General features: G+C 42.1%; 4 protein-coding genes across 5 annotated transcripts; 3 read left to right on the top strand and 1 right to left on the bottom strand.

The window, feature by feature from the left end:
* The first annotated feature begins 135 nt into the window (after nt 1-135).
* LOC108032037 (HMG box-containing protein 4) lies at nt 136-2,329 on the top strand. Its single transcript, XM_044093547.2, has 3 exons — nt 136-259; nt 320-829; nt 1,419-2,329. The coding sequence occupies exons 1-3, from the start codon at nt 226-228 to the stop codon at nt 2,117-2,119; spliced, it is 1,245 nt and encodes a 414-aa protein (XP_043949482.1). The 5' UTR covers nt 136-225; the 3' UTR covers nt 2,120-2,329.
* Nucleotides 2,330-3,010: 681 nt separating this feature from the next.
* LOC108032619 (histone H4 transcription factor) lies at nt 3,011-6,395 on the top strand. Its single transcript, XM_017106561.3, has 3 exons — nt 3,011-3,796; nt 4,560-4,876; nt 4,938-6,395. Exons 1-3 carry the CDS (start codon nt 3,118-3,120, stop codon nt 5,337-5,339), a joined length of 1,398 nt encoding a protein of 465 aa, XP_016962050.1. The 5' UTR covers nt 3,011-3,117; the 3' UTR covers nt 5,340-6,395.
* Nucleotides 6,396-7,098: 703 nt separating this feature from the next.
* LOC108032156 (60S ribosomal protein L36) lies at nt 7,099-8,272 on the bottom strand. Its single transcript, XM_017106005.3, has 3 exons — nt 8,196-8,272; nt 7,568-7,695; nt 7,099-7,497 (listed from the first exon to the last, which is right to left on the bottom strand). Exons 2-3 carry the CDS (start codon nt 7,688-7,690, stop codon nt 7,273-7,275), a joined length of 348 nt encoding a protein of 115 aa, XP_016961494.1. The 5' UTR covers nt 7,691-7,695; nt 8,196-8,272; the 3' UTR covers nt 7,099-7,272.
* A 2,787-nt stretch (nt 8,273-11,059) lies between these two features.
* LOC108032414 (A-kinase anchor protein 1, mitochondrial) lies at nt 11,060-20,458 on the top strand. 2 transcript variants are annotated; one of them, XM_017106236.3, is made up of 5 exons: nt 11,060-11,446; nt 14,980-16,236; nt 16,543-16,933; nt 17,011-17,144; nt 17,688-20,458. In XM_017106236.3, the coding sequence occupies exons 2-5, from the start codon at nt 15,001-15,003 to the stop codon at nt 17,754-17,756; spliced, it is 1,830 nt and encodes a 609-aa protein (XP_016961725.1). In that variant the 5' UTR covers nt 11,060-11,446; nt 14,980-15,000; the 3' UTR covers nt 17,757-20,458. The 2 variants fall into 2 exon arrangements, with proteins under 2 accessions (XP_016961725.1, XP_016961733.1); XM_017106244.3 differs by lacking the exon at nt 11,060-11,446 and adding an exon at nt 13,491-13,735.
* The last annotated feature ends 1,065 nt before the right edge of the window (nt 20,459-21,523 follow it).

Genomic DNA, 21,523 nt, shown 5'->3' with positions numbered 1-21,523 from the left:
AGATAGCCTTTAATTTTAGATTGTGTACAAATTTTCTGAATTGGTTAATTATATTCCAAAACTAAATATAAAATATTCGTATTACTTGCTCTCTGCAACTATCGGCTGTAGTATATCGGCTGCCCAGACTCTGGTCACACCGAACAGCTGTTCCATTTGCGTCGCTTAAGTTGTTTTTTTTTTACAACAAATTGCATCCGAATCTTCCAAATCGGGGATCCAAAAATGGAGTCGCCCACCTCGCACCTGGTGGCCAAAGGTGAGTGGTCCGAAAAAGTGCTCATATCCAGTGGCATCGGGGTCAACGATTCGCTTCTAGACTTCCAGGTGACAGGCGTCTCGCGCAGTGGACGCGTACGCAAAAAGTCGTCGAAACTGTTGGATTTTGAATCGCCGGAGGAGATCGAGAAGCGAACTAGGCGCCAAAGTGGCGGAAGGCAAACATCTCGCTATTCCGGCCGTGGCAGGCCATCGAATGCTCTGCGGGATGTGGATCTCGACCAGGAGATGCTCGTGGATGAGCCGAATATCTCGGATGGCGAGGATTTTCCAGCGGAGGCTTCGACGACCGCGGCCATCCTGAATTCGGACGACGAACTGGACAACCTGGTGCAGGATCTCGTCGACGGCGTGCAGGCGGAGGCCACCAACCAGGCGTCGCCCGTGCGCCAAAGTCTCTACATGCGCGAGAAGGCCAACAAGCGGAAGGTGCTCAAGGATGGCAAGGTGGTCACTGCCAAGGTGCAGCGCAAGGACAAGGGCAAGCAGCGCTACACGGCCTACAGCCTGTGGGCGAGGGAGGCGCGCAAGAAGGACCTCCAGGATCTGGGTAGGTTCGGGGATAAATACCCTAAATACTAGCAAAAGAAAGGGAAAGCTCCAGGATTTGGACAGGTTAAGGGATATGCACCCTAGATATTAAAAAAAATAAGCCTTCATAATCTGGGAATACCTAAAACTAAGAATAGGCTTAGGATACTTCTTGGCGCATCCAGGAACTTATCACTGATATTTCTTTGGTTCATTGTAAACGCGAATTCTCCAGATCCTTCTTAACTTACTTAGACTTTCCTATAAAATACTTTCTCTTTTAAACATGGACTAAAAGTGATTTTATGTAAACCTCTTTTAACAATAATTTAAACAATGTCGCAGGAATTTAAATATTTTTAGATATTTATAGGATCTAAAAGGTACGACCAACCTAAAACACTTTTAAAATATAGTTAATCACTTACGAAGTTACAACCATATACATTTGAAGTCTCATAATTAAAAATCTCCCACTCCCTTGAATTCCTTCCCAGAAAATGTTCAAATATTTATTCTTTATAAAATGTTTTTTTTTATTATAATATTTGATTTTCATAAGTATACACTAAACAACCTATTTATAAATTATTTCGCTACCCTTTCAGACTTCACCAGCGCCACCAGACGCCTCAGTGAGATGTGGGCGAACGTGTCCAATCGGGACAAGAACGCCTGGCGGCGCAAGGCCAAGATCCAGGCATCCAGGGCTAGATCTCGTGACAGAAACGCTCCGAATGGGGCTCCCCAGGCGGCTAGTAATGGCAGCACGGTTGCGGCAGAGCCCACACCGCACGAGACGAGCTTCCAGAACCGGGCGACGACGAGTCGCACTCGCAAATTGGCCGCCGATCGGCAGCAGTCCTCTCTGGACGCGGCGGCGGCGGCGGCAGCAGCGGCAAGTACTTCAACGCAGAGACGCAGCATTAGCACACGCAGTGCCAGGTCGCAGGCCTCGACAAGCGGGGCGAAGCAGCAGTCGCCCGCGGATGCGGATGTGGGCAGTCGGACCGGAGGTCAGCAGAAGCAAGAGGAGTGCCACAAGACCAGCATCGAGGTGATCGATGCCGCGGCCCACCTGAAACTGCTGGGCGAGAGCCTCACGGTGATTGGCGAGCGCCTGAAGAAGCACAACGGCTACGTAGCACTCTCGGGCAGCTTGTCCGTGCTGCTCGACAGCCTGCTCTGCGCCATGGGACCGCTGCTCTGCATGACCACCCAGATACCGGGACTGGAGAACAAGGTGGAGCTGAGCAAAAACCTAGCCGACACGCTGGATAATATCGCCTACGTAATGCCGGGTCTTTAAGGGGAATTCTCGGGATATCATAGGAACCATGCAATGTATAACTTTACCAGGCAGCTGAGCTTCCAACGGGGGGGCTAAAAACGCCATCGGCTCTAATATGTTAATTAAGAATTAGCCGTCAAGCAGAAAACTTAAATTACCACATAAACTATCCTTAGTTATAAGCAAAAGCATCTCGATCTTGAATAAGTAAAACCATCTAACCCTCTACTCGAGTTCTTTTCTTTTGTTGGAATTGAAGAAACTAGTATTTTTCTATTTATTTTTGCAAAGAGATATTGCACTTTTCGGTGATGTTCCTTTAACGTTTGTTATATTTAAGGGGGTTGTTTGTGGACTATCAATAACAACCCCAATCTTAGGTTCAATGGGATACTATCCTTTTTTAACTATAGCTATACATACGTAAGTGTAAATAATGTTTAACTCTTTGTTCACATTAAGCTGGAAATTATGAATATGTCCATATAAGTTATTAAAAAAATATAAATGTAAATTGGAAATTAAATAAACTTTTACATACCTAACGAATAATTAGTTAAAAAAAAACTTGAAAACATTTTCTAATAATGATTTTGGAATATTTTGGAAACATTAAAATTACTTTCCAAGACTACAAAAATGTTGAATACCTAAAAATACATTAATTTTCCAAAATCAATAGTTCAAAATAAGTTTTATGTTATTTTCAAAACTTTACCTAATGTATTATTTAAAGGCATTGACTATATCTAAACAACTTTTTGAATACTGGCAGTAAGGGCAGCAAATAAAATCACCCAGCCCCAACGTTTTTTCGAACCATTTTGAAATTTCTCGAAAATAAATCCTGAAACTATTTTCGAAAACCGTAACCATCGCAATCGATAGGTATCGGCACGCTCTGTTGCGGTATCGAAGCGAGCGACTGTCATCGCTAGTTTGGGTGAACCGCCCGAAATTGTGCCAGATTTCCATTAAACCGGGGTCGGGAGTCCAGATCCCCGCGAGAAACAGCCATGTTGAGACCCCAGCCATCGGTGCCATTGCCCCAGCCGCCCGGGAAGCGCAAAAAGCCCGCGGAACTGCAGCTGTCGTGCGGATGGCGCGGCTGCCAGGAGGTTTGCACGGGCGAATGGAACCTCAATAGCCACATTGCCGAGCACCTGGAGCAGTATGCCCGCGACCAGGACGGCGGCGAGGAGCAGCATCAGTGCACGTGGAACTGCTGCGACTTCAGCACCGACAACCTGGTGGAATTCGAGCGGCATTCGTACTATCACGGCTACTACCTGCACCTCCTGCTCCAGGGCAAACTGGAGTGCGACCTGCATCCGGAGATACCCGCCTGCACTGCGCCCGCCCGCCTCGTGGACAAGCTGCCCCATCTGGGCCAGAATTTCCGCTGCGGCTGGACGGACTGCGAGCGGGAGTTCGTCTCGATTGTCGAATTCCAAGACCACATTGTCAAGCACGCCCTGTTCGAGTACGACATACAGAAGACGCCCGAGGACGAGCGGCCCAAGACCATGTGCAACTGGACCATGTGCCACAAGCACATGGGCAACAAGTACCGCCTCATCGAGCACATCAGCACGCACTCGAACAAGAAGCAGGTGGCCTGCTTCCACTGCGGCGAGCTGTTCCGCACCAAGACCACGCTCTTCGACCACCTGAGACGGCAGCCGGAGAACAACAGTGAGTGGGACAGGGCGTCCTTATCTTCCACGGCTCAGCTTCATCCAAGAGATGGTGTTCTTCTTTAAAACCCTTATATGCTAGGCATAGACGATATCTCTCTTTCACCTCCTACTGAAGAGGTTTTAGTTAAGAAGTCCACCTTTTCCGTGCCATTTAAATGCATCTATTGATGTATTCCTACCATCATGGTGTTTCCTGTAGTTGATTTAATGCCATTATAATCCTAATTAAGCTGTTTAAAGTGTCGTTCCTACCATAAAGGTGTTTTCTATAGACGGTAGATTACCATTTATAAAGTTAAAATCTTTTCCTGTATAAGTAGAAACGCTCTGTTTCCTTTAGACTTCATTTAACATCGTATCCTGACATACTTATCAATGTAAATGAGTTATCCTGCGAAGTTTAGCTACCTAAAACCATTTATTTTGGCAATACATGCATTTTAGTCAATTAATTGCTATCAATTTCATGCATTTCCTACAGACATAGACCTCCATTTTGCAAACATTGATTTTCCAAGGGATAGAAACCTGCAACTCTGCTAGCAATCACCATGTATCAGGCCACAACCATAGGGGTGAATTGTTTGTCAGCCCAGCTTCCTATTGATTGTTGAAAACACCCCTGCCAAAGGCCGCCTGAATTATGCCATTTCATAATGAGGATGTGCAACCCCCATCTCAGAAAGCAATTTCCTTGGTTAAGAAGTAATTGAAACATAATTAGTAACTATTTGTTCTGCAAATCCCTGCATTCACAGCCAACAGCTTCCAGTGCGCGCAGTGCTTCAAGTTCTTCGCCACCAAGAAGCTGCTGAAGAGCCACGTGGTGCGGCATGTGAACTGCTACAAGTGCACCATGTGCGACATGACCTGCAGCTCGGCCAGCTCGTTGACCACCCACATCCGGTATCGCCACCTCAAGGATAAGCCCCTCAAGTGCAGCGAGTGCGATACGCGCTGCGTGCGCGAATCGGATCTGGCCAAGCACATCCAGATTGTCCACTCGAAGACGGTGCACCAGTGCGAGCATCCCGACTGCCATTACTCCGTGCGCACCTACACGCAGATGCGAAGGGTGAGTCCCTGACCAGCATGGTCTTTTGAGCCCCCTAATGAGTCTCCGCTCTTTCCAACAGCACTTCCTGGAGGTGCACGGCAACAATCCCATTCTGTACGCCTGTCACTGCTGCGAGCGCTTCTTCAAGAGCGGCAAATCCCTCTCCGCGCACCTGATCAAGAAGCACGGCTTCCGGCTGCCCTCCGGCCACAAGCGATTCACCTACCGGGTGGACGAGAACGGTTTCTACCGCCTGGAGACGACGCGCATCGAGAGTCTGGAGGTCACACAGCAGATTCTGTCGCCGCAGGTGAATGTCTCGCTGGAGATCGATGTGAAGCCGGGCACCGGCACTTGTTACGAGATCGTGGATCCCACAAACACCGAGTACGAGCGCATCATCGTCTCGAACGATCCGAACGAGGCGCAGCTGATGGGCGAGGTGGTCATCTCGCTGCCCAGCCTAACGGAGGAGCTGTGAGGCAGCCAGATGCGCGGAGCCAGCGGCAGCTAACACTTTTGATCTCGTGTGCCCCCCTATAAAGTTAAGCACCAGCAGTTAGACCTAAGTAGAAAATAGGAAAATGAGGTGACATGTCATAACGCCCAGGTACAAAATGCCCATGACAAGATTAATCATAGCAAGTAATCAAAATCAAGGGGTAACGCCACTCCGCAATTAGGGAAAACAACTGCCTTTTGGGTAATAACTACCTTACAGATAGGAAAAAATTAATATTCCTTTTTTGTTGTAATCTAATCTACTAAAAACAAATTTAACAAGTTGAAAGATTTATAGAAAAATAGCTAGAGTCTATGTTTTGTTTCTTTCTTAACTATTTTGTGTACCTATTACTTCTTAATTTGTTTGAGAACATTTTAAATTCCTTTATCTCGAAAACATATTTGTTGAAATGTTTTACTTTTGTATTAAAAAAGCTTACTTGTAGGATTAAAAATAATATTTTACTTGCTTCTTACCCTAGAACTGGCTAATACTTGCGTATTTATACTAAACCATTCACCTTTTTCCTAACCAAATATTTAATTTCAATTAGTTTTCATAGCTTTAATTGGTTGTTCCCCCTTAAGTTAAAAATGCCAAATCGTATTTATGTTTAATCTTGTCCTCAAAACGTATTGCGTTGAAGTTCCACATGGGCTAGTAATATTTTTCGCTTATGATCAAAACTGAGCGCTATGTCGTCACCGGAAAATGCATTGATTCTGTACAATCATATCCCTGAACCATTATTATCATTTAAGGTTGTGCGTGCCTGGCCCTCTGTGTGTGAAGTGTATGTGAGTGGTTGGCATTACCCTGCAGTTTCGTTCGTCAGTCAGTCGCCAAAACAACTTCAGTTCTGTAAATGAATGCTGTAGATGATTTTGGTCATGAGTGAATGGTGGAACTGCAGGGTATCTCTCCCGGATCGGGATCCATTTGTCATGTAGTCCTAAGCAATTTGACAGTTTCCAGTAGCAACTTTATCGATTAAGGTGTGTAGCCAATAAAGAAACGAAGCCTAGAAGAGAACTACCTTTCCTTGTTTTACTGAGAACAAATTATTGCGATTGTCTCCTTCTGAAAAGCCTTTTCTTCACATAAATATTAAAAAAAAAGCGTTAAGAACAGCTTTTTAACCATTACAAGCTGATGAGGAAAGGGATCATTAATTTTATAATATATATTATGTTAAAATAGAACTGTTGATTGTTTTTCTAAATGGAATACCTTTTAATAGAAAGGAATTTCCTTAAATAATTAAATTGAAGACCTTGGAAAGATCGAAATACCAGGATTTAGCATCAAGAAAACTATACAACTCAGTTATCTTTCTAAAACAGACGCTACTTTTAATAGAAAGGAATTTCGTTAAACAATTAAATTAAATACCTTGAAAATATGAAGATACTAGGATTTTGCATCAAGAAAACTATTCAACTCAGTTATCTTTCTAAAACAGACGCTTCTTTTAAGATGTATTTACGGTTTTAGGTAAAATAGTGCATCTTAAGCTAATTTTTCAATTGGGGTTTTGAACTTGGGCTTCTTATGAAGCAATCCCCTTGAAGATACCTCACAAAGAACTCTCCATATAGAGTTCCCCACGCCATTGTTAAAAATGGGTAGAGTATTTCTACCAAGATCCAGATTAACTAGTACCCTTTCTAGGGCACTTCACTGGCCATTTGTTCGAGGTTAGCTTCCTCTGCACTCGAAAAAAATAAACACATGATTGTTGTGATTTTTAAAGGGTTTTTTGTTGTTTAATTCTGGGATGCTTAGACTCGCTCTCAAGTAACGTCGACATATATTTCGTGGTATATGCTCACACCGGAAAAAACGAAAAAAAAACACAACACGGCGTGCTCCAAGTGCTTTTCCCGACTCCGAATTAGATTCCATCCGTTTACTTGGCGTGGGTCTGGGCCTTCCTCAGCTGGGTGAGGATGTTGGACAGCTCCTCACGCTTCCTCTTGGCACGGATGTGGGTGCCCAGGCGGCGCTTGAGGAACTTCAGGGCCCGCTTATCCTTGGACACCTTCAGCAACTCCATGGTGCGCTTCTCGTAGGGAGCATGGCCCACCACCTCGCGCACCAGATCGCGCATGAACTTGGTGTGACGGGTTTGGATCTGTGCGGACGGGGAATATGACATATGATTACCAACGATGTAAACAAAAAGGCGGTTAAACAATACTCACGTTCTTCAGGCGAGATCCACGCAGACCCTTGACCTTCTTGTCGCCGGTGTACTTGACATTCCGGATCTTGGTGGTCTTGTGGCCCTTGTTAAGACCGATTGCCAACTCGTAGCGCACTGCCATCTTCACTGTGGTTTAAGAAAGAGGAAATATTAGTGGGTTGTCCTGGATTTCAAGGCATGCTTATGAACTTCTAGTTTGAGTTAAGTTTTCATAATCTAGTTTTGTTGTTTGGCTGCCCGCGTGTTCTAGGAAATCGCCAAACTAGTTTATATGTACATTCGCAATCATCAGAACTCCGCGCCACGAGGTTCCCCATAAGCTAGGCCCGAAGTATGTGCGCTTCTTTTCGGTATATAGATGGAGTTATAGACTGGAACTCAGTTTAAGAAACAGATTACATGGTATAGGCCATATATCATGTTCTCCTGAAGCCGCACGCACACTTGCAACACACAAATAATGGCGATTTCCGCGAGCACGCGGGCCGCAAGTAATTACACAAAAGAACACACACAGGAAAAAAATAGTTTGAAAGGAGTGTAGCCCCCGCTTTAGTAGGTGATCTGGCACAATTTACCAGCCCTTCTGCTAAAACTCGGATTATTTTCACGGAATAGCACTCTACCTCAGTTGCTGTTGAAAAAGAAAGAGCAGGAACAGGAAACCAGTGCAGTATGGCGGCCAGAGGTGGGCGATAGGCGCGCGATGGTATCGATAGCTAGGGCCAGAGCTGCCAGACAGCTGCAAGGAAGATTAAAAACTTTTAAGAACTTTGAAGGGCTTAAAATATGTAATATATCTACAAATTTCTTTAGTAGAACGTTTTTTTTTTCTTTTCAAAAACTTAGTCAAAAAAAGTAATTTTTTTAAGGTTTTCTAATCGCAGTTCAGCAAATTCAAGGCGTTCAACTAAAAGACCGACAGTTTTGGAAAGCTTGATAAATTTGCGAACGATCTGCATCGCTTTTGGGAGAATTTATTTTTTGACCCATTTTTCGATTTTTTTGCAAAGGGGTATATCAGGATTTTTTGGGATCCACATTTTTCCCATAAATTATCATTTCTTAGTGGTTTTTTGATCGTAGTTCAGCCAATTCAAGGCGTACAACTAAAAGACCGACAGTTTTGGAAAGCTTGGCTAATTTGCTAGCGATCTGCATCGCTTTTGGGAGAATTTATTTTTTGACCCATTTTTCGATTTTTTTGCAAGGGGGTATATCAGGATTTTTTGGGATCCACATTTTTTTCCAAAAATTATCATTTCTTAGTGGTTTTTTGATCGTAGTTCAGCCAATTCAAGGCGTACAACTAAAAGACCGACAGTTTTGGAAAGCATGGTTAATTTGATAAAGATCTGCATCAATTTTGGGAGAATTTATTTTTTGACCCATTTTTCGATTTTTTGCAAGGGGGTATATCAGGTTTTTTTGAGATCCAGATTTTTTTCCAAAAATTATCATTTCTTAGTGGTTTTTTGATCGTAGTTCAGCCAATTCAAGGCGTACAACTAAGAGACCGACAGTTTTGGAAAGCTTGGTTAATTTGATAAAGATCTGCATCAATTTTGGGAGAATTTATTTTTTGACCCATTTTTCGATTTTTTGCAAGGGGGTATATCAGGTTTTTTTGAGATCCACATTTTTCCCATAAATTATCATTTCTTAGTGGTTTTTTGATCGTAGTTCAGCCAATTCAAGGCGTACAACTAAAAGACCGACAGTTTTGGAAAGCTTGGCTAATTTGCTAGCGATCTGCATCGCTTTTGGGAGAATTTATTTTTTGACCCATTTTTCGATTTTTTTGCAAGGGGGTATATCAGGATTTTTTGGGATCCACATTTTTTTCCAAAAATTATCATTTCTTAGTGGTTTTTTGATCGTAGTTCAGCCAATTCAAGGCGTACAACTAAAAGACCGACAGTTTTGGAAAGCTTGGTTAATTTGATAAAGATCTGCATCAATTTTGGGAGAATTTATTTTTTGACCCATTTTTCGATTTTTTGCAAGGGGGTATATCAGGTTTTTTTGAGATCCACATTTTTCCCATAAATTATCATTTCTTAGTGGTTTTTTGATCGTAGTTCAGCCAATTCAAGGCGTACAACTAAAAGACCGACAGTTTTGGAAAGCTTGGCTAATTTGCTAGCGATCTGCATCGCTTTTGGGAGAATTTATTTTTTGACCCATTTTTCGATTTTTTTGCAAGGGGGTATATCAGGATTTTTTGGGATCCACATTTTTTTCCAAAAATTATCATTTCTTAGTGGTTTTTTGATCGTAGTTCAGCCAATTCAAGGCGTACAACTAAAAGACCGACAGTTTTGGAAAGCTTGGTTAATTTGATAAAGATCTGCATCAATTTTGGGAGAATTTATTTTTTGACCCATTTTTCGATTTTTTGCAAGGGGGTATATCAGGTTTTTTTGAGATCCACATTTTTCCCATAAATTATCATTTCTTAGTGGTTTTTTGATCGTAGTTCAGCCAATTCAAGGCGTACAACTAAAAGACCGACAGTTTTGGAAAGCTTGGCTAATTTGCTAGCGATCTGCATCGCTTTTGGGAGAATTTATTTTTTGACCCATTTTTCGATTTTTTTGCAAGGGGGTATATCAGGATTTTTTGGGATCCACATTTTTTTCCAAAAATTATCATTTCTTAGTGGTTTTTTGATCGTAGTTCAGCCAATTCAAGGCGTACAACTAAAAGACCGACAGTTTTGGAAAGCTTGGTTAATTTGATAAAGATCTGCATCAATTTTGGGAGAATTTATTTTTTGACCCATTTTTCGATTTTTTGCAAGGGGGTATATCAGGTTTTTTTGAGATCCAGATTTTTTTCCAAAAATTATCATTTCTTAGTGGTTTTTTGATCGTAGTTCAGCCAATTCAAGGCGTACAACTAAGAGACCGACAGTTTTGGAAAGCTTGGTTAATTTGATAAAGATCTGCATCAATTTTGGGAGAATTTATTTTTTGACCTATTTTTCGATTTTTTATAAGCGGGTATATCAGAATTTTTTGGGATCATCGATTTTTCGGAAAAAGAAATCGGTACATATTATTTTAAGATAAAAAGTTGTACAACGAACTTGAAAATAAAAGTTCTTTTTATTTAATTTTAATACCCTGTTGGATATCTTACATCCGATTTTTTTTACATTGATATATAAAATTATATTAAGAATTAGCTGTATGGCAACGCAAGATATAAAACAAATGAATGCGTATATATGACTTGTAGTACCATCTTAATGCCAGACTTACTTTCTAAATTGGCTAAGATTAAGTAACAAACTTTCAGTTTTAAAGAATTCTCACAAAAATAATATGCAATAGGGGTATGCTTATATCCCAACGTATTTACCAACACTCGTTCGCGCAGCCCGGTGGCAACGCCTCTCCAGCAGCTGCCACTTCAGGGTTGCACGCCCGCAATCGATAGCTATCGATGTAAAGTAGCAACCCTGCCCGGGCATGTGTTGCCATTCGTTCCGATGACCAGTTCTCCACACACGTTTTTTTCGGCTTTGTGCAAGCAAATCGAGTGCAATTCCAGCGAAAACTCTTTCTTGTGTGCGCGGCGCGTGCAACTTGGCCATTTGCTTGTCGCGAACCGTGATTACCCGTGAGGCAGACGATTGGCAGAGTTTCGGCGAGGGATGGCAACACTGCCGCACGCCGGCCATGTTATTGTGATTTGTAAAAGGTGGAACGTAGACACGTGTTTAATTCGTGCAGCTCTGTAGCGCCGAGAAATCGCCTGTAAATCGCCAGCAAATAAACAAGTAGACCACAGAGAACACGCGAGTGCAGTACATTCAATTGAAAACCCCAAAAGTAGTGAGCAAAATAAGTTATCCAAGCGGTTGCGAGAGGTAAGAAATCGAAGCACGCGGAACATAACCTAGTACAAAAAAGTGCGTTGTGTGTGTGTTTGGTGTGCCAAAACAGAGAGATGGTGGCAGAAAATGGTGTCATGTTCTGTCCCGAATGGACTTGTTCCACTGTCTCGAGTCCCGAGCTCTTCCTGCCTGCATGCTCTCCTTCTCTCCGCTCCCCTACTCTCCACTGCATTTTTTTTTTAGTTTTTGTTCAAGTGTATGCCCGTCTGCCGTTGTTGTTGTTCCGGCAAAGTGACAGTGGGTGGCAAAGGGAAAAATTTGGAGTTAAAATCGACGATTACACAATGCCATCGCACAATCACACACACGCACACACACACACACGGGCCACACACACATGCCGAGCATAAGTATGCTAACGTGTGTGTGTGTGTTTCACAGCTTTCACCGTTAATTTTGGGTTTTTTGTAGTTTGGCTAGAAAGAGAGCCAAAAAGGAGCAGCCACTCCCACAATATATATATAAAAGATATAGATATGTTTCCGCCCGATTATACAATCCCCGCCCATTTTTGGCCACCATATGATCGGAAACCACGTTGCCAAGATTATAACAATGTGGACTTTTCGGCTAGCTGGCAATGTTGTTGCACCTGGCTTGTTGTTGTTTTGATGCCGCTCGGCCGCTCGCTCTCCCCTTCGCCTGCTGCCCTCTCTCTCTCGCTCTCCTTGGCTCTTGCGGAGTTTAAAGGGGAATTTAACATTTTTGGGCTGTTGCTTCGCCGCCCCTTTCGTCGGCTTCTGCCTTTGACCGCATGGAAATTCGAGTTTCGAGCTACAACAACAACATGCAAGTTCAAAGTCAAAAATAACAACTAACAGAAAGACAGAAAAAAACATGCCTAAACATGTTTGTTTGCATGCCAAGACACGCACGCACACACATCAACAGGCATGTGTAAACAAGCTTACAGTATAAGAAATTAATCAGAAACCTGAGAATGTCAAAACGAAGTTTATATGCCCTGACTTTTAACTTTTGAAAATATTTTTTATAAATATCTTATCTTAACCCGATTTTATTAAAAATTAAGTTATCCACTTTTATGTAAACATTTACCATTGTTAAAAACGAAGAGGTTGTATAATCTGGTGATAAAAAAGTAGGTTAGTGTTTTGTTAATTTAATGTTAATAGGTTGCAAACTTTTCAATCAAATTATAATACTGAATCTGCAATCTGAAGAGTATGCAAGAAATCTAAAAAATTCCCGTCACCCGGTTTTTACGATTCGGAAATGCCACAGCTGTCTGGCCGATTGCCCTTCCATGGTCATTTCATAGCGCCCCATTAGGCCCCACCCCCTCGCACACCCCCTTCGCCATCACGGCGATCTGTCGCTATTTGTTGTTTGGTTGTTTGGCGATTGGGCTTATCATCTGTCCACTGTGCGGCCGAGGACCTTTGGGCCCTAGCGAAGTGACGAAATCGTGGCAGGGGTAGCTCGGTACAGTGGAATGAAATAGATAGATTAATAGAAAATATAGCACTAAAAGTTAAGAAGAAAAATATATTTTGCACTTATTTAATTTATTAATTGTTAATTTATAAATTTTTTTTAAAGTATCTTTAAGAAGCCCAAGTTAACCCATATTCTGCTAGATAATTTGCTCTTCCATACCACTGTTTAGCATGACTAGCACATTTTGGGACCACTGTGCGGAAATGTTGACAAAATTTGAATGTGCATTTGTAGATTTCGAATAACGGATTTCGGATTCGGGATTTCTTTTTGTTCTAATGAGCTCGCCACTCTCTTTCGCTCCGTCCCTCTCTCTGCCACTATGCGGCATGTGTGTTGCGACTGTGTGTGTGTGAATGTGGGTGGAAAGGGGCGCTAAAAAAAACTTTTCACGCATCCTCTCTTTCTTCGCGGAAAGAAGGGGGCAGGCAGAGAAGATGAAGAATGGCGGATGGAGTGAAGAGCGGAGAATCGTTGCCGAAATGAAACAAAAAAAATCAAATAAAATAAAATAAGCCCGAAGAAATGGCAATTAGAAGGCGGGCAAAGTAGTTTCCCTTCTTATATCGAGCAGTCGATATCTCGAACCTCTCGAACAATTTCGCCGGCATTTCGAAACTGAAAAAAAGCAACAAGAAAAAAACAAAACAAAAGAATACAGACTCCAAAAATATCAGACCCCAAACGAATTGATGCCATAAAACGACAAAAAGCAAAAGACAAACGAAATCTGAAGAGACAACGAACCAGTTCTTGGGCCAACTAGTAATATCTAATGGTGATATTTTGTTAGTGCAAGAGGTGAAGAATTTCTGGCAAACTGTTGTTTTCGTAACTTTTAGTTTTGTTTTGTAATGATTTCGTAACATTTGCCATTGCCATACGTAAACGTAACGGTTTCTTCTTGTGCTCTCGCAATCTCTCCGTCCCTCTCCCTTTCTCTTTCTTCGCGTTCTTGCGCACGCGCCCTGGCCTCGCGATCTTGCTCACACTCTCTGTCCTGTCCCTCTGCATCGCCCTCTCTCACTCGCGCTCGTTGCGTTTTTCCCTTCCGCGTGGCATTCAAAAGTCGCTTTGCACCTTCTCCGCTCTCTCGACATTTTTGTTGTTGTCTATATTTACGTATTTATTTGTTGCTATAAATACGCAAAAGTTCAGAAAGGAAAAAGCCAAAATCAAACACACACACACACGCACAGTGGCGGAGGGGAAAAAAACACGAACACGCATGCACACTTATGCAAACAAGCACATGCACGCGGGTCTCGTGATTTTCAAAAACAATTGAAAACCTTTTAATAGGTTTTCAAATTTAAATATAGTTTTGGTTCGTTTTTTTTCAAATAAAAGTCATGTGGTCGGTCTGACATGCTCAAAATGTCTAAACCAATTTCCAAATACTATGCAAATCTGCCGCTGAATTCATTCAGCACTTGGTTATTCAACAAGAATACAACTTTGTGTACTTGTCCTTATCTTTTGTCATGACAAGCATTTGGAAAAGCAATATACGACGCTACTTAATTTGTAATTTGTGGTCTTGATAAGAGTTCAGCAATATTTGCTGACCGTAAATTTAAGAACTAACTATTTCAGAACTCAACGGAAATTCAGAAATATTTACTGATTATAAATCAAGCAGCTAACTATTTGAATTTATTAGATTTTTATATATTTTATACATGTATCTGTAAGATACAAAACCTTAGGATGGGGGAAAAATGTATTTCAAATGGTAAATTGGATTTACAAAGGAACTACTATTAAGGAACTTTATAAAGTATAAAGTTTTCCAGCAAAGTAAAAAATCTTAAAATTTAATCTAAGAACCCTTTCCCATTCCCTAAGAAATTCAAAAAACCTGAATTCGATTCAAAAAACCTCTCTGAATAGGCCTTATATTTAAAATCACCTCAAAATGGCGCAGTTATTTATTATTACTTTTCTAAAGGTATTGAAGCATCTAGGGAAAATTCTCCTAATAATTCAATTCGAAATTCAAATTATACTGATCTCAGCTAATTAAAACCTACGAATCTTTTCAGATCTTTCAATATTCAGCGAAAATGGTATCCGGTCGTCCTCTACTCTACCTCTCACTGCCCGGTGTAGCATTTATACTCGGCGTCTTCTGGTTTCGGCGTAGAAATAAAAATCGTTTAGACAAGCCCGATGACGAGGACACATCGGCCATCAAGGACTCGTCGATGGAGTCCACTGTGCAGGCGCGCAAGGCCAACGGCGTCCTGCAGAATGGCAAATTGCCGCAGCAGCCGGCCAGCAAGTCGATGAACATCAATGGAACCATAGCCAATGGCAACGGAGCCGGAAGCGGAGGTGGTGGCAGCAACAGCGGCAGCGGCAGCGGCAGTGATGAGAAGGATAGTCCCACTACCATTTTGTATGGCAAATCTGCACCGATCAAAATCCAGAGCAATGGACGCTCCTCGAATGGCAAGCATCAGCAGCAGATCGATTCCGAGATGCTCAAGTCAAAGATCCAAGATGCCGAGCACAAGAAGCTCTGCTCGATAGACGAGGATTTCGAGAATCTGTCGTCGCCACGTGATTTGCCCGATTCGGTGAATACACGTGTCTCATTCTATAATCGTAAGGCCAGCCAAAAGACAGTGGAACCGGTGGTGATCAAGGCCACACGTACACCGAAGATATCGCCGGAGAACTCCTTCCTGGACACCAATTACACCACCAAGGAGGAGTGCGAGCAGAACAACAACTGTGAGCCCAAGGAGAAGGAAAAGGAACAGAAGGTGGCTGCCAAGGAGGAGGCCACCGAGGCGTCCAATGGCGAGCAGCCGGAGCTGGAGGCGGCGCAGGAGTTGGAGCAGACGGTGCTGAAGGAGGAATTGGTGGACAATAATGGCAATCAGAAGCGCAATGTGGATGCGGCCAGCCCCTCGCTGAGCATTTGCAGCGTTCAGTCGGGCGATTCCGGCAAGGGATCCAGCCTGCCCCGCTCGGAGGCGACACGCGTGAAGACCAGCTACGAGTTCCTCTTCCCCGTCAGCCTGATTGGTCACCTGTACGGCCGCAAGCGGGCGTTTATTAACCAAATTAAGGCCAAGACCCTGGCCAACGTGGTCCTCAGCAAGAATCCCTATTCGAGCAAGGTGCGCATCTGCACCATTGAGGGTACCGAGAGCGAAATCGATGCCGCACTGGCCATGATCCGTCAACGTTTGCCGGCCAAGCGGTACCCCAACTTCACCATGCAACGCATCCACTTTGCGCTTCCCCAGACCATAGTTCCTCTTTCGACCGAAAGCCTCTACAGTCTACAAGTGAGTGATGGTGTGACGATGACAAAGACAATGGTGATGACGATGCCGCCGACACGACATGGTTATAGCCGATTAGCTAGCTAATTAGCTGATTTGATTTGATGATTTTATGGTAGTATTCCTCCCTGTTGAATACGCAGAGACCATATATTTGGTATTTCTCTAAGTGGGTTGGCCACTGTTCCTGTCGTGTCGGCGCAATCGGAAAGTTTCGATTTCGAGTCCCCATCCATCAAACCAATCAATCCAATCAAACCATCCATCCAATATATATCACTAATGCCTTGGCTAACTCCTAACCCGCAGCTGAAACTGATCGAGGGCATCAACAACGATGTGGTGGTGAGCGCGGTGCTGTCCGGGTCGCATGTGTTCATCCAGCACCCGCTGCATCCCTCGCATCCATCGCTGCCCCTGCTGCAGAAGCAGCTGTACGATAGCTACTCCACCATGGAGTCGCCCCTGCTGCCCAGCTTGGAGATCAGTGCCGTGTGCGTGATACCCATCAATGGGGTGTGGTATCGCGTCCAGATCGTGGACACGGACCCCGAGGACGAGGAGCGTTGCCTGGTCAAGTTCCTCGACTTCGGTGGCTACATGAATGTCGGCTTTAGCACACTGCGCCAGATTCGCACCGATTTCATGAGTGTGCCCTTCCAGGCCACCGAATGCATCCTGTCCAACATTGAGCCCATCGGTGAGTGTGTGGATATATACGCTGTATATATATACTGGATATTTACGCTGTCTCTCCTTGATCGATCTCCTTGACAGATGAGACCTGGTCCATCGAGGCGGCCGAAATCCTCAACCAACTTACCAAAGGCATTGTCTTGCAAGCACAAGTCGCCGGCTACAATAGTCACAACATACCAGAAATCTATTTATTCGCTTCTCTAGGTCCCAATGTGAGTATAACCCGTCGATTAGAGAAAGAGGGCATGTGTTTTTAAGAGGGAGACAGTTGGTGACAGTGCATGACATAATGGTAGACCTACTTCCAGGTTACTGCAGTAATATAATTTCTGTTTTGGGAATGTTCTTCCTTTTTGCTTATAAATACCTCTTTATTATTGGTTTATTTTTATAATATTTAATAACTTAGTTAACTTACTTAAGAAAAATAAATAATTGTAATATCTTGCATATATAACGTAAGATAATAGGTATTATAATTCAGATTAAAAATATTGTCAACTAACTTAACATAATAGATATTAATATTTAGATTAAAAATGTTCTTAACTAACAGGGAAATATTTTTTAAATGTAAAAAATTGTACAAATGATTGTATTTTAAAACAGTACCTTTTAAAAACAAGCGGTTTACTTTTAGTTTAGCAAAACCTTATTGAATAGTTTAATTTTGCTAAACAAAAAACAGCCGCCCGTTTTGAAAGGTACAATTAGTCTTGAACAGAAAGTTTCTAACTCTTCTCTTCCAATTGCAGAAGGTAATCTTCATTAATAAGGAGCTGGTCGCCAGAAACCTCGCAAAGTGGGTGGAGATGCGTGACTAACAGCCTACGTGAACAACTCAACTAGTAACCAAGAACTAAATGAAACCCAAAAGCAAACTTAAACAACAATCACTCAACACACAAATCAAGCAACTTGGCAGTGCGACAAAGGAATGCTTGAGTCTAGTGCAGCAGCAGGCTCCAAAGGGCTGTGCGTCCGGATGACGAATGCGGATGCGGATGCGGCTTTTTAACAGATAGCATGTAGGCACATAGAATACAGCAAGCGGCAGATTCCAGAAGAACTGCCAACAATTGCAGAGGCCCCAAACAGAAACAAAAACAAAGCAACAACACGTTCGTTAAGTTGTAGAATGCGACTGAGCCTAGGGAGAAAGCGCCCCCTTAATCATTACAACCAACATAACATAACAAACGCAAACTACACACACGCATATATGAGTAAGAGCACCTAACACCTCACTAACCCAACAACAACACACACACACACACATTATACACACACACAACAAGGCAAACGTTTGTTTGTTGACTGCCCAGGATTGGATACCAAAATGGGGGAAGGATCAGGCTAGGTTATGAATTGTGACCGCGCGGCACCAAGGGGCGGGCGGGCATTCTACGGATCGGCTAGAGCTGTCGGATTTGAGAACGGACCGCTTAAGATATTACCATACTCAGTTTATAAGTAGGCAGTACTACCTAGTGTAAATAGTTTTTATAAATTTAACAAAATGCAAAAAAACAAAAATACACTAAATATAAACTTAACTAAAATATCAAGCGTTCATCAGATATAGAGAAAAAGAAAAGAAAAAAAAAATATTTCGCATATATCTTGGCAAGCATAGAGAGAAACCTGATATAATTTAAATTTTATGTTGCTGTTTGCTGAGATCTGTAAATATTAAAATAGGCCTTTTTTAAAACTGATAATATCTGAACGATCATTTCATATATTTACATGCATTGTATGACCCTCGTTTAATTTGTATTCATACCGAAACTACTCAAACCGCGAAAAGTACAAGATTACTTTGACCAGCTGAAAGTAAGATGGAAGAACCCCTCACCTTACCTCACCTCAACACCCGCACTAAAGCCGCAGAATGCCTAAGACAGAGAGAAACCAATTGAAAAGCAGACAAATTAACAAGTTACAAATTCTAAATATCTATATATGCGTGTGTGCCATCGTTAGTCAACAAACAAACATAAAATAAAACAAAACAAGAGAAAATCTAAGCAAAAAAACAGAAAAAACAATTGTGCATCGAAAAATGGATACGTTTTCCCCCCCCCAAAAAAAACCATTGTAAATAGAATCCATTTTGACAGACAAAGAAATGCAAAAACAAAACAAAAAAGGAAACAAAACAAAACAATAATTGTTGCTACCAAAACTAGCCTCTTGAAAAACGGAGTGAAACCTCTAAATGCCTTTCTTTCAAAATTCTTTTGTATATGCCACAGAATAACTAAGTCTTAGAGCCAGGAAATTGTTGCAACTAATCGCTTGCAATTAGCTACCGATTCTGGGTGTCTAGCCTAGCAGCAACTTAGGTAGAATTGTTCTAAATGCAGCACAACCACAACACCACATCAATAATACAATAACACACTAACCAATCAACAAACCAACCAACCAACCAACCAACCAACCATGTTAACCATATTTATTTTGTTCAGAGGAAATGAGTTTTATTTGAAAATGTATTTCACACTGAGAATAGATCGGCAGCAGCGGAAAAAATATATAAATCATTTTTGAAGATTTCAATATGATAAATCAATCATAGTTCAGCTAAATAGTCGTCGTCGTCATTGTTCTCATTGTCGTCACCGTCATAAATAAACGAGCAACTTAGTTAATATAACGTACAAGTGATGATGACCCACACACATATTATATCTATTTTGTCAAAATGAAAGACTTGGCGTGTTATTCTTCTTAGTTTACTATTATTATTATTATTATCGCTATCGTAATATCACTATTATTATTATTACCATACGTTTTTTTTGCCGTTTCTTTTTAGCTCTTTCGTGTGTAATTAGTTTACCTTTTACTTGCTAATTTAAAGTAATTCACTCCTATTGTTATGCTAAAATCATTATTGACTTGATCAGCCTTTGGAGGGGCCAAGGAGGTTTCTGGCGAAGGTTCTTCGCCCCCCTCCCGCTGCCTTCCACACTGTAGTGCAAATTCGTTTAATGGATCCTTGTTTTAGTGTCGCCTTTGAAAATTCTAGCGAGAGAAGAGTGCGTTTAGCGTTTAGCCTATGGAACACTACCTATATTACTATTGGTTACTTTTAAACGAAACATTAAACTTAGTCAAAGTCCAATTTCAATTTGTATTCGCCAGAGTTGTCAGCGTCAACGGTGTTGTTCTCGGTGTTTTATCGAATTCATTGTAGATTTGTCACTTGTACAATTGTTGATAAACTGATAACTGACATAGAGATAGTGCAAACACAGCAGACATGATGATGTAGAGCACAGATTGAAACTAATCTTAGTGGATAGTGGGATAGCGAGAGAAGAGTGTCCTCCCTGGAAGATCATCGTATGTGTGTGGTACTTCTATTTTTTTTCTTATCTAGTAATGCCGAGAGACAAGAGTTAAGAATAAGATTTAATTTATAGACGCATTAAAGTGAGAATAATTTACAAATCTAGTTATTAACTAAATATAATGCAAGTACATTAAAATAAAACATTATTGAAAAGGAATCAAATGCAATGCAGAGTTCTCTTATTGGTAAAGCATTGGGTTTCTCCTTACACAAGGAATTATCCCAGGAAGTGGTATATCATATCGCTGGATTTTACAGCCTTCAATGCCGAGTGTACAATCTCATTTTATAAGTTGTGTACTTACCCGAGCGGTGTCAAGGGTTCTTATCCAAAAGTTGCCTGGTCGTTGGAGCCCGATAAGGTAGTTGAAGTCATCGTCCTAGTCGATATGGTTTGCGATCCCCCAATCGAGTTGCCATGATTCAATGCAATCGATCAAATATCTTAGATATTACGAGATTACGATATGGAACCATGGAGCAACGCAGGGCTCTGCGTCAGAGATTTGTTTTAACCTCGGAACCGGTGCGGTCCGGTCTTCAGATCGAGGACCTCGTATAACTTTCATTGACCAGAGTTCGCAATTCACCCGAATCTATATGTGGCTGGCCCAATTACCCCTGGCGATTATCGATTCCTAATTGGTTTTGTCTGAAATTCAGTTTCAGTTTTTCACTTTTTTCTTGCTTTTCGATTGGTCACCTCGGGGTGATTTCTCGGCCGGCCTAATCGGTGTCGAAAGTGACCAGTCACGGCCGGTTCGGATAAGTTCGTAAAGTGGTTTTACTGTGTCTGCGTCTGCGGGGCCGTCTATCGGCAGGTATTTACTACTGCTGACCGTTTAGGGTTTATATGGGCCTGCCGGTTCTGGTATCTAAGTTAGGAGCGAGGGACAGTGGGCCCTGGCTATGCTGGCCGCCACTCCACTTGGGGGCTGGTAAATCCATGTATCCACATGGCTTTATCTATCGCTGTCTTATCAGCCATCCTCTGCATCCCATTCGGAATTCCCTTACACCAGGGGAAAAATATTCCTATGATTTAAGAAACCCACGATTTTGTTTTTATTGCCACCTGGTTTTCTAATTAGAGTAACCTGGAATTCCCAGCTTATCTCACCGGTAGTATAAATGGGACGCTAAAAGTTAATTAAGAAATGGAAAACAATTACCTAATGACTTATTTACATACTTCTATTGTGACAGCAGTTATATACTAGCAAATAT

The sequence above is a fragment of the Drosophila biarmipes genome, chromosome X (assembly GCF_025231255.1).
Source record: "Drosophila biarmipes strain raj3 chromosome X, RU_DBia_V1.1, whole genome shotgun sequence".
Taxonomy (NCBI): Eukaryota; Metazoa; Arthropoda; class Insecta; order Diptera; family Drosophilidae; genus Drosophila; species Drosophila biarmipes.
Note: the sequence above shows the minus strand (reverse complement) of the source record. Positions and strands in the feature narration are given on the sequence as shown.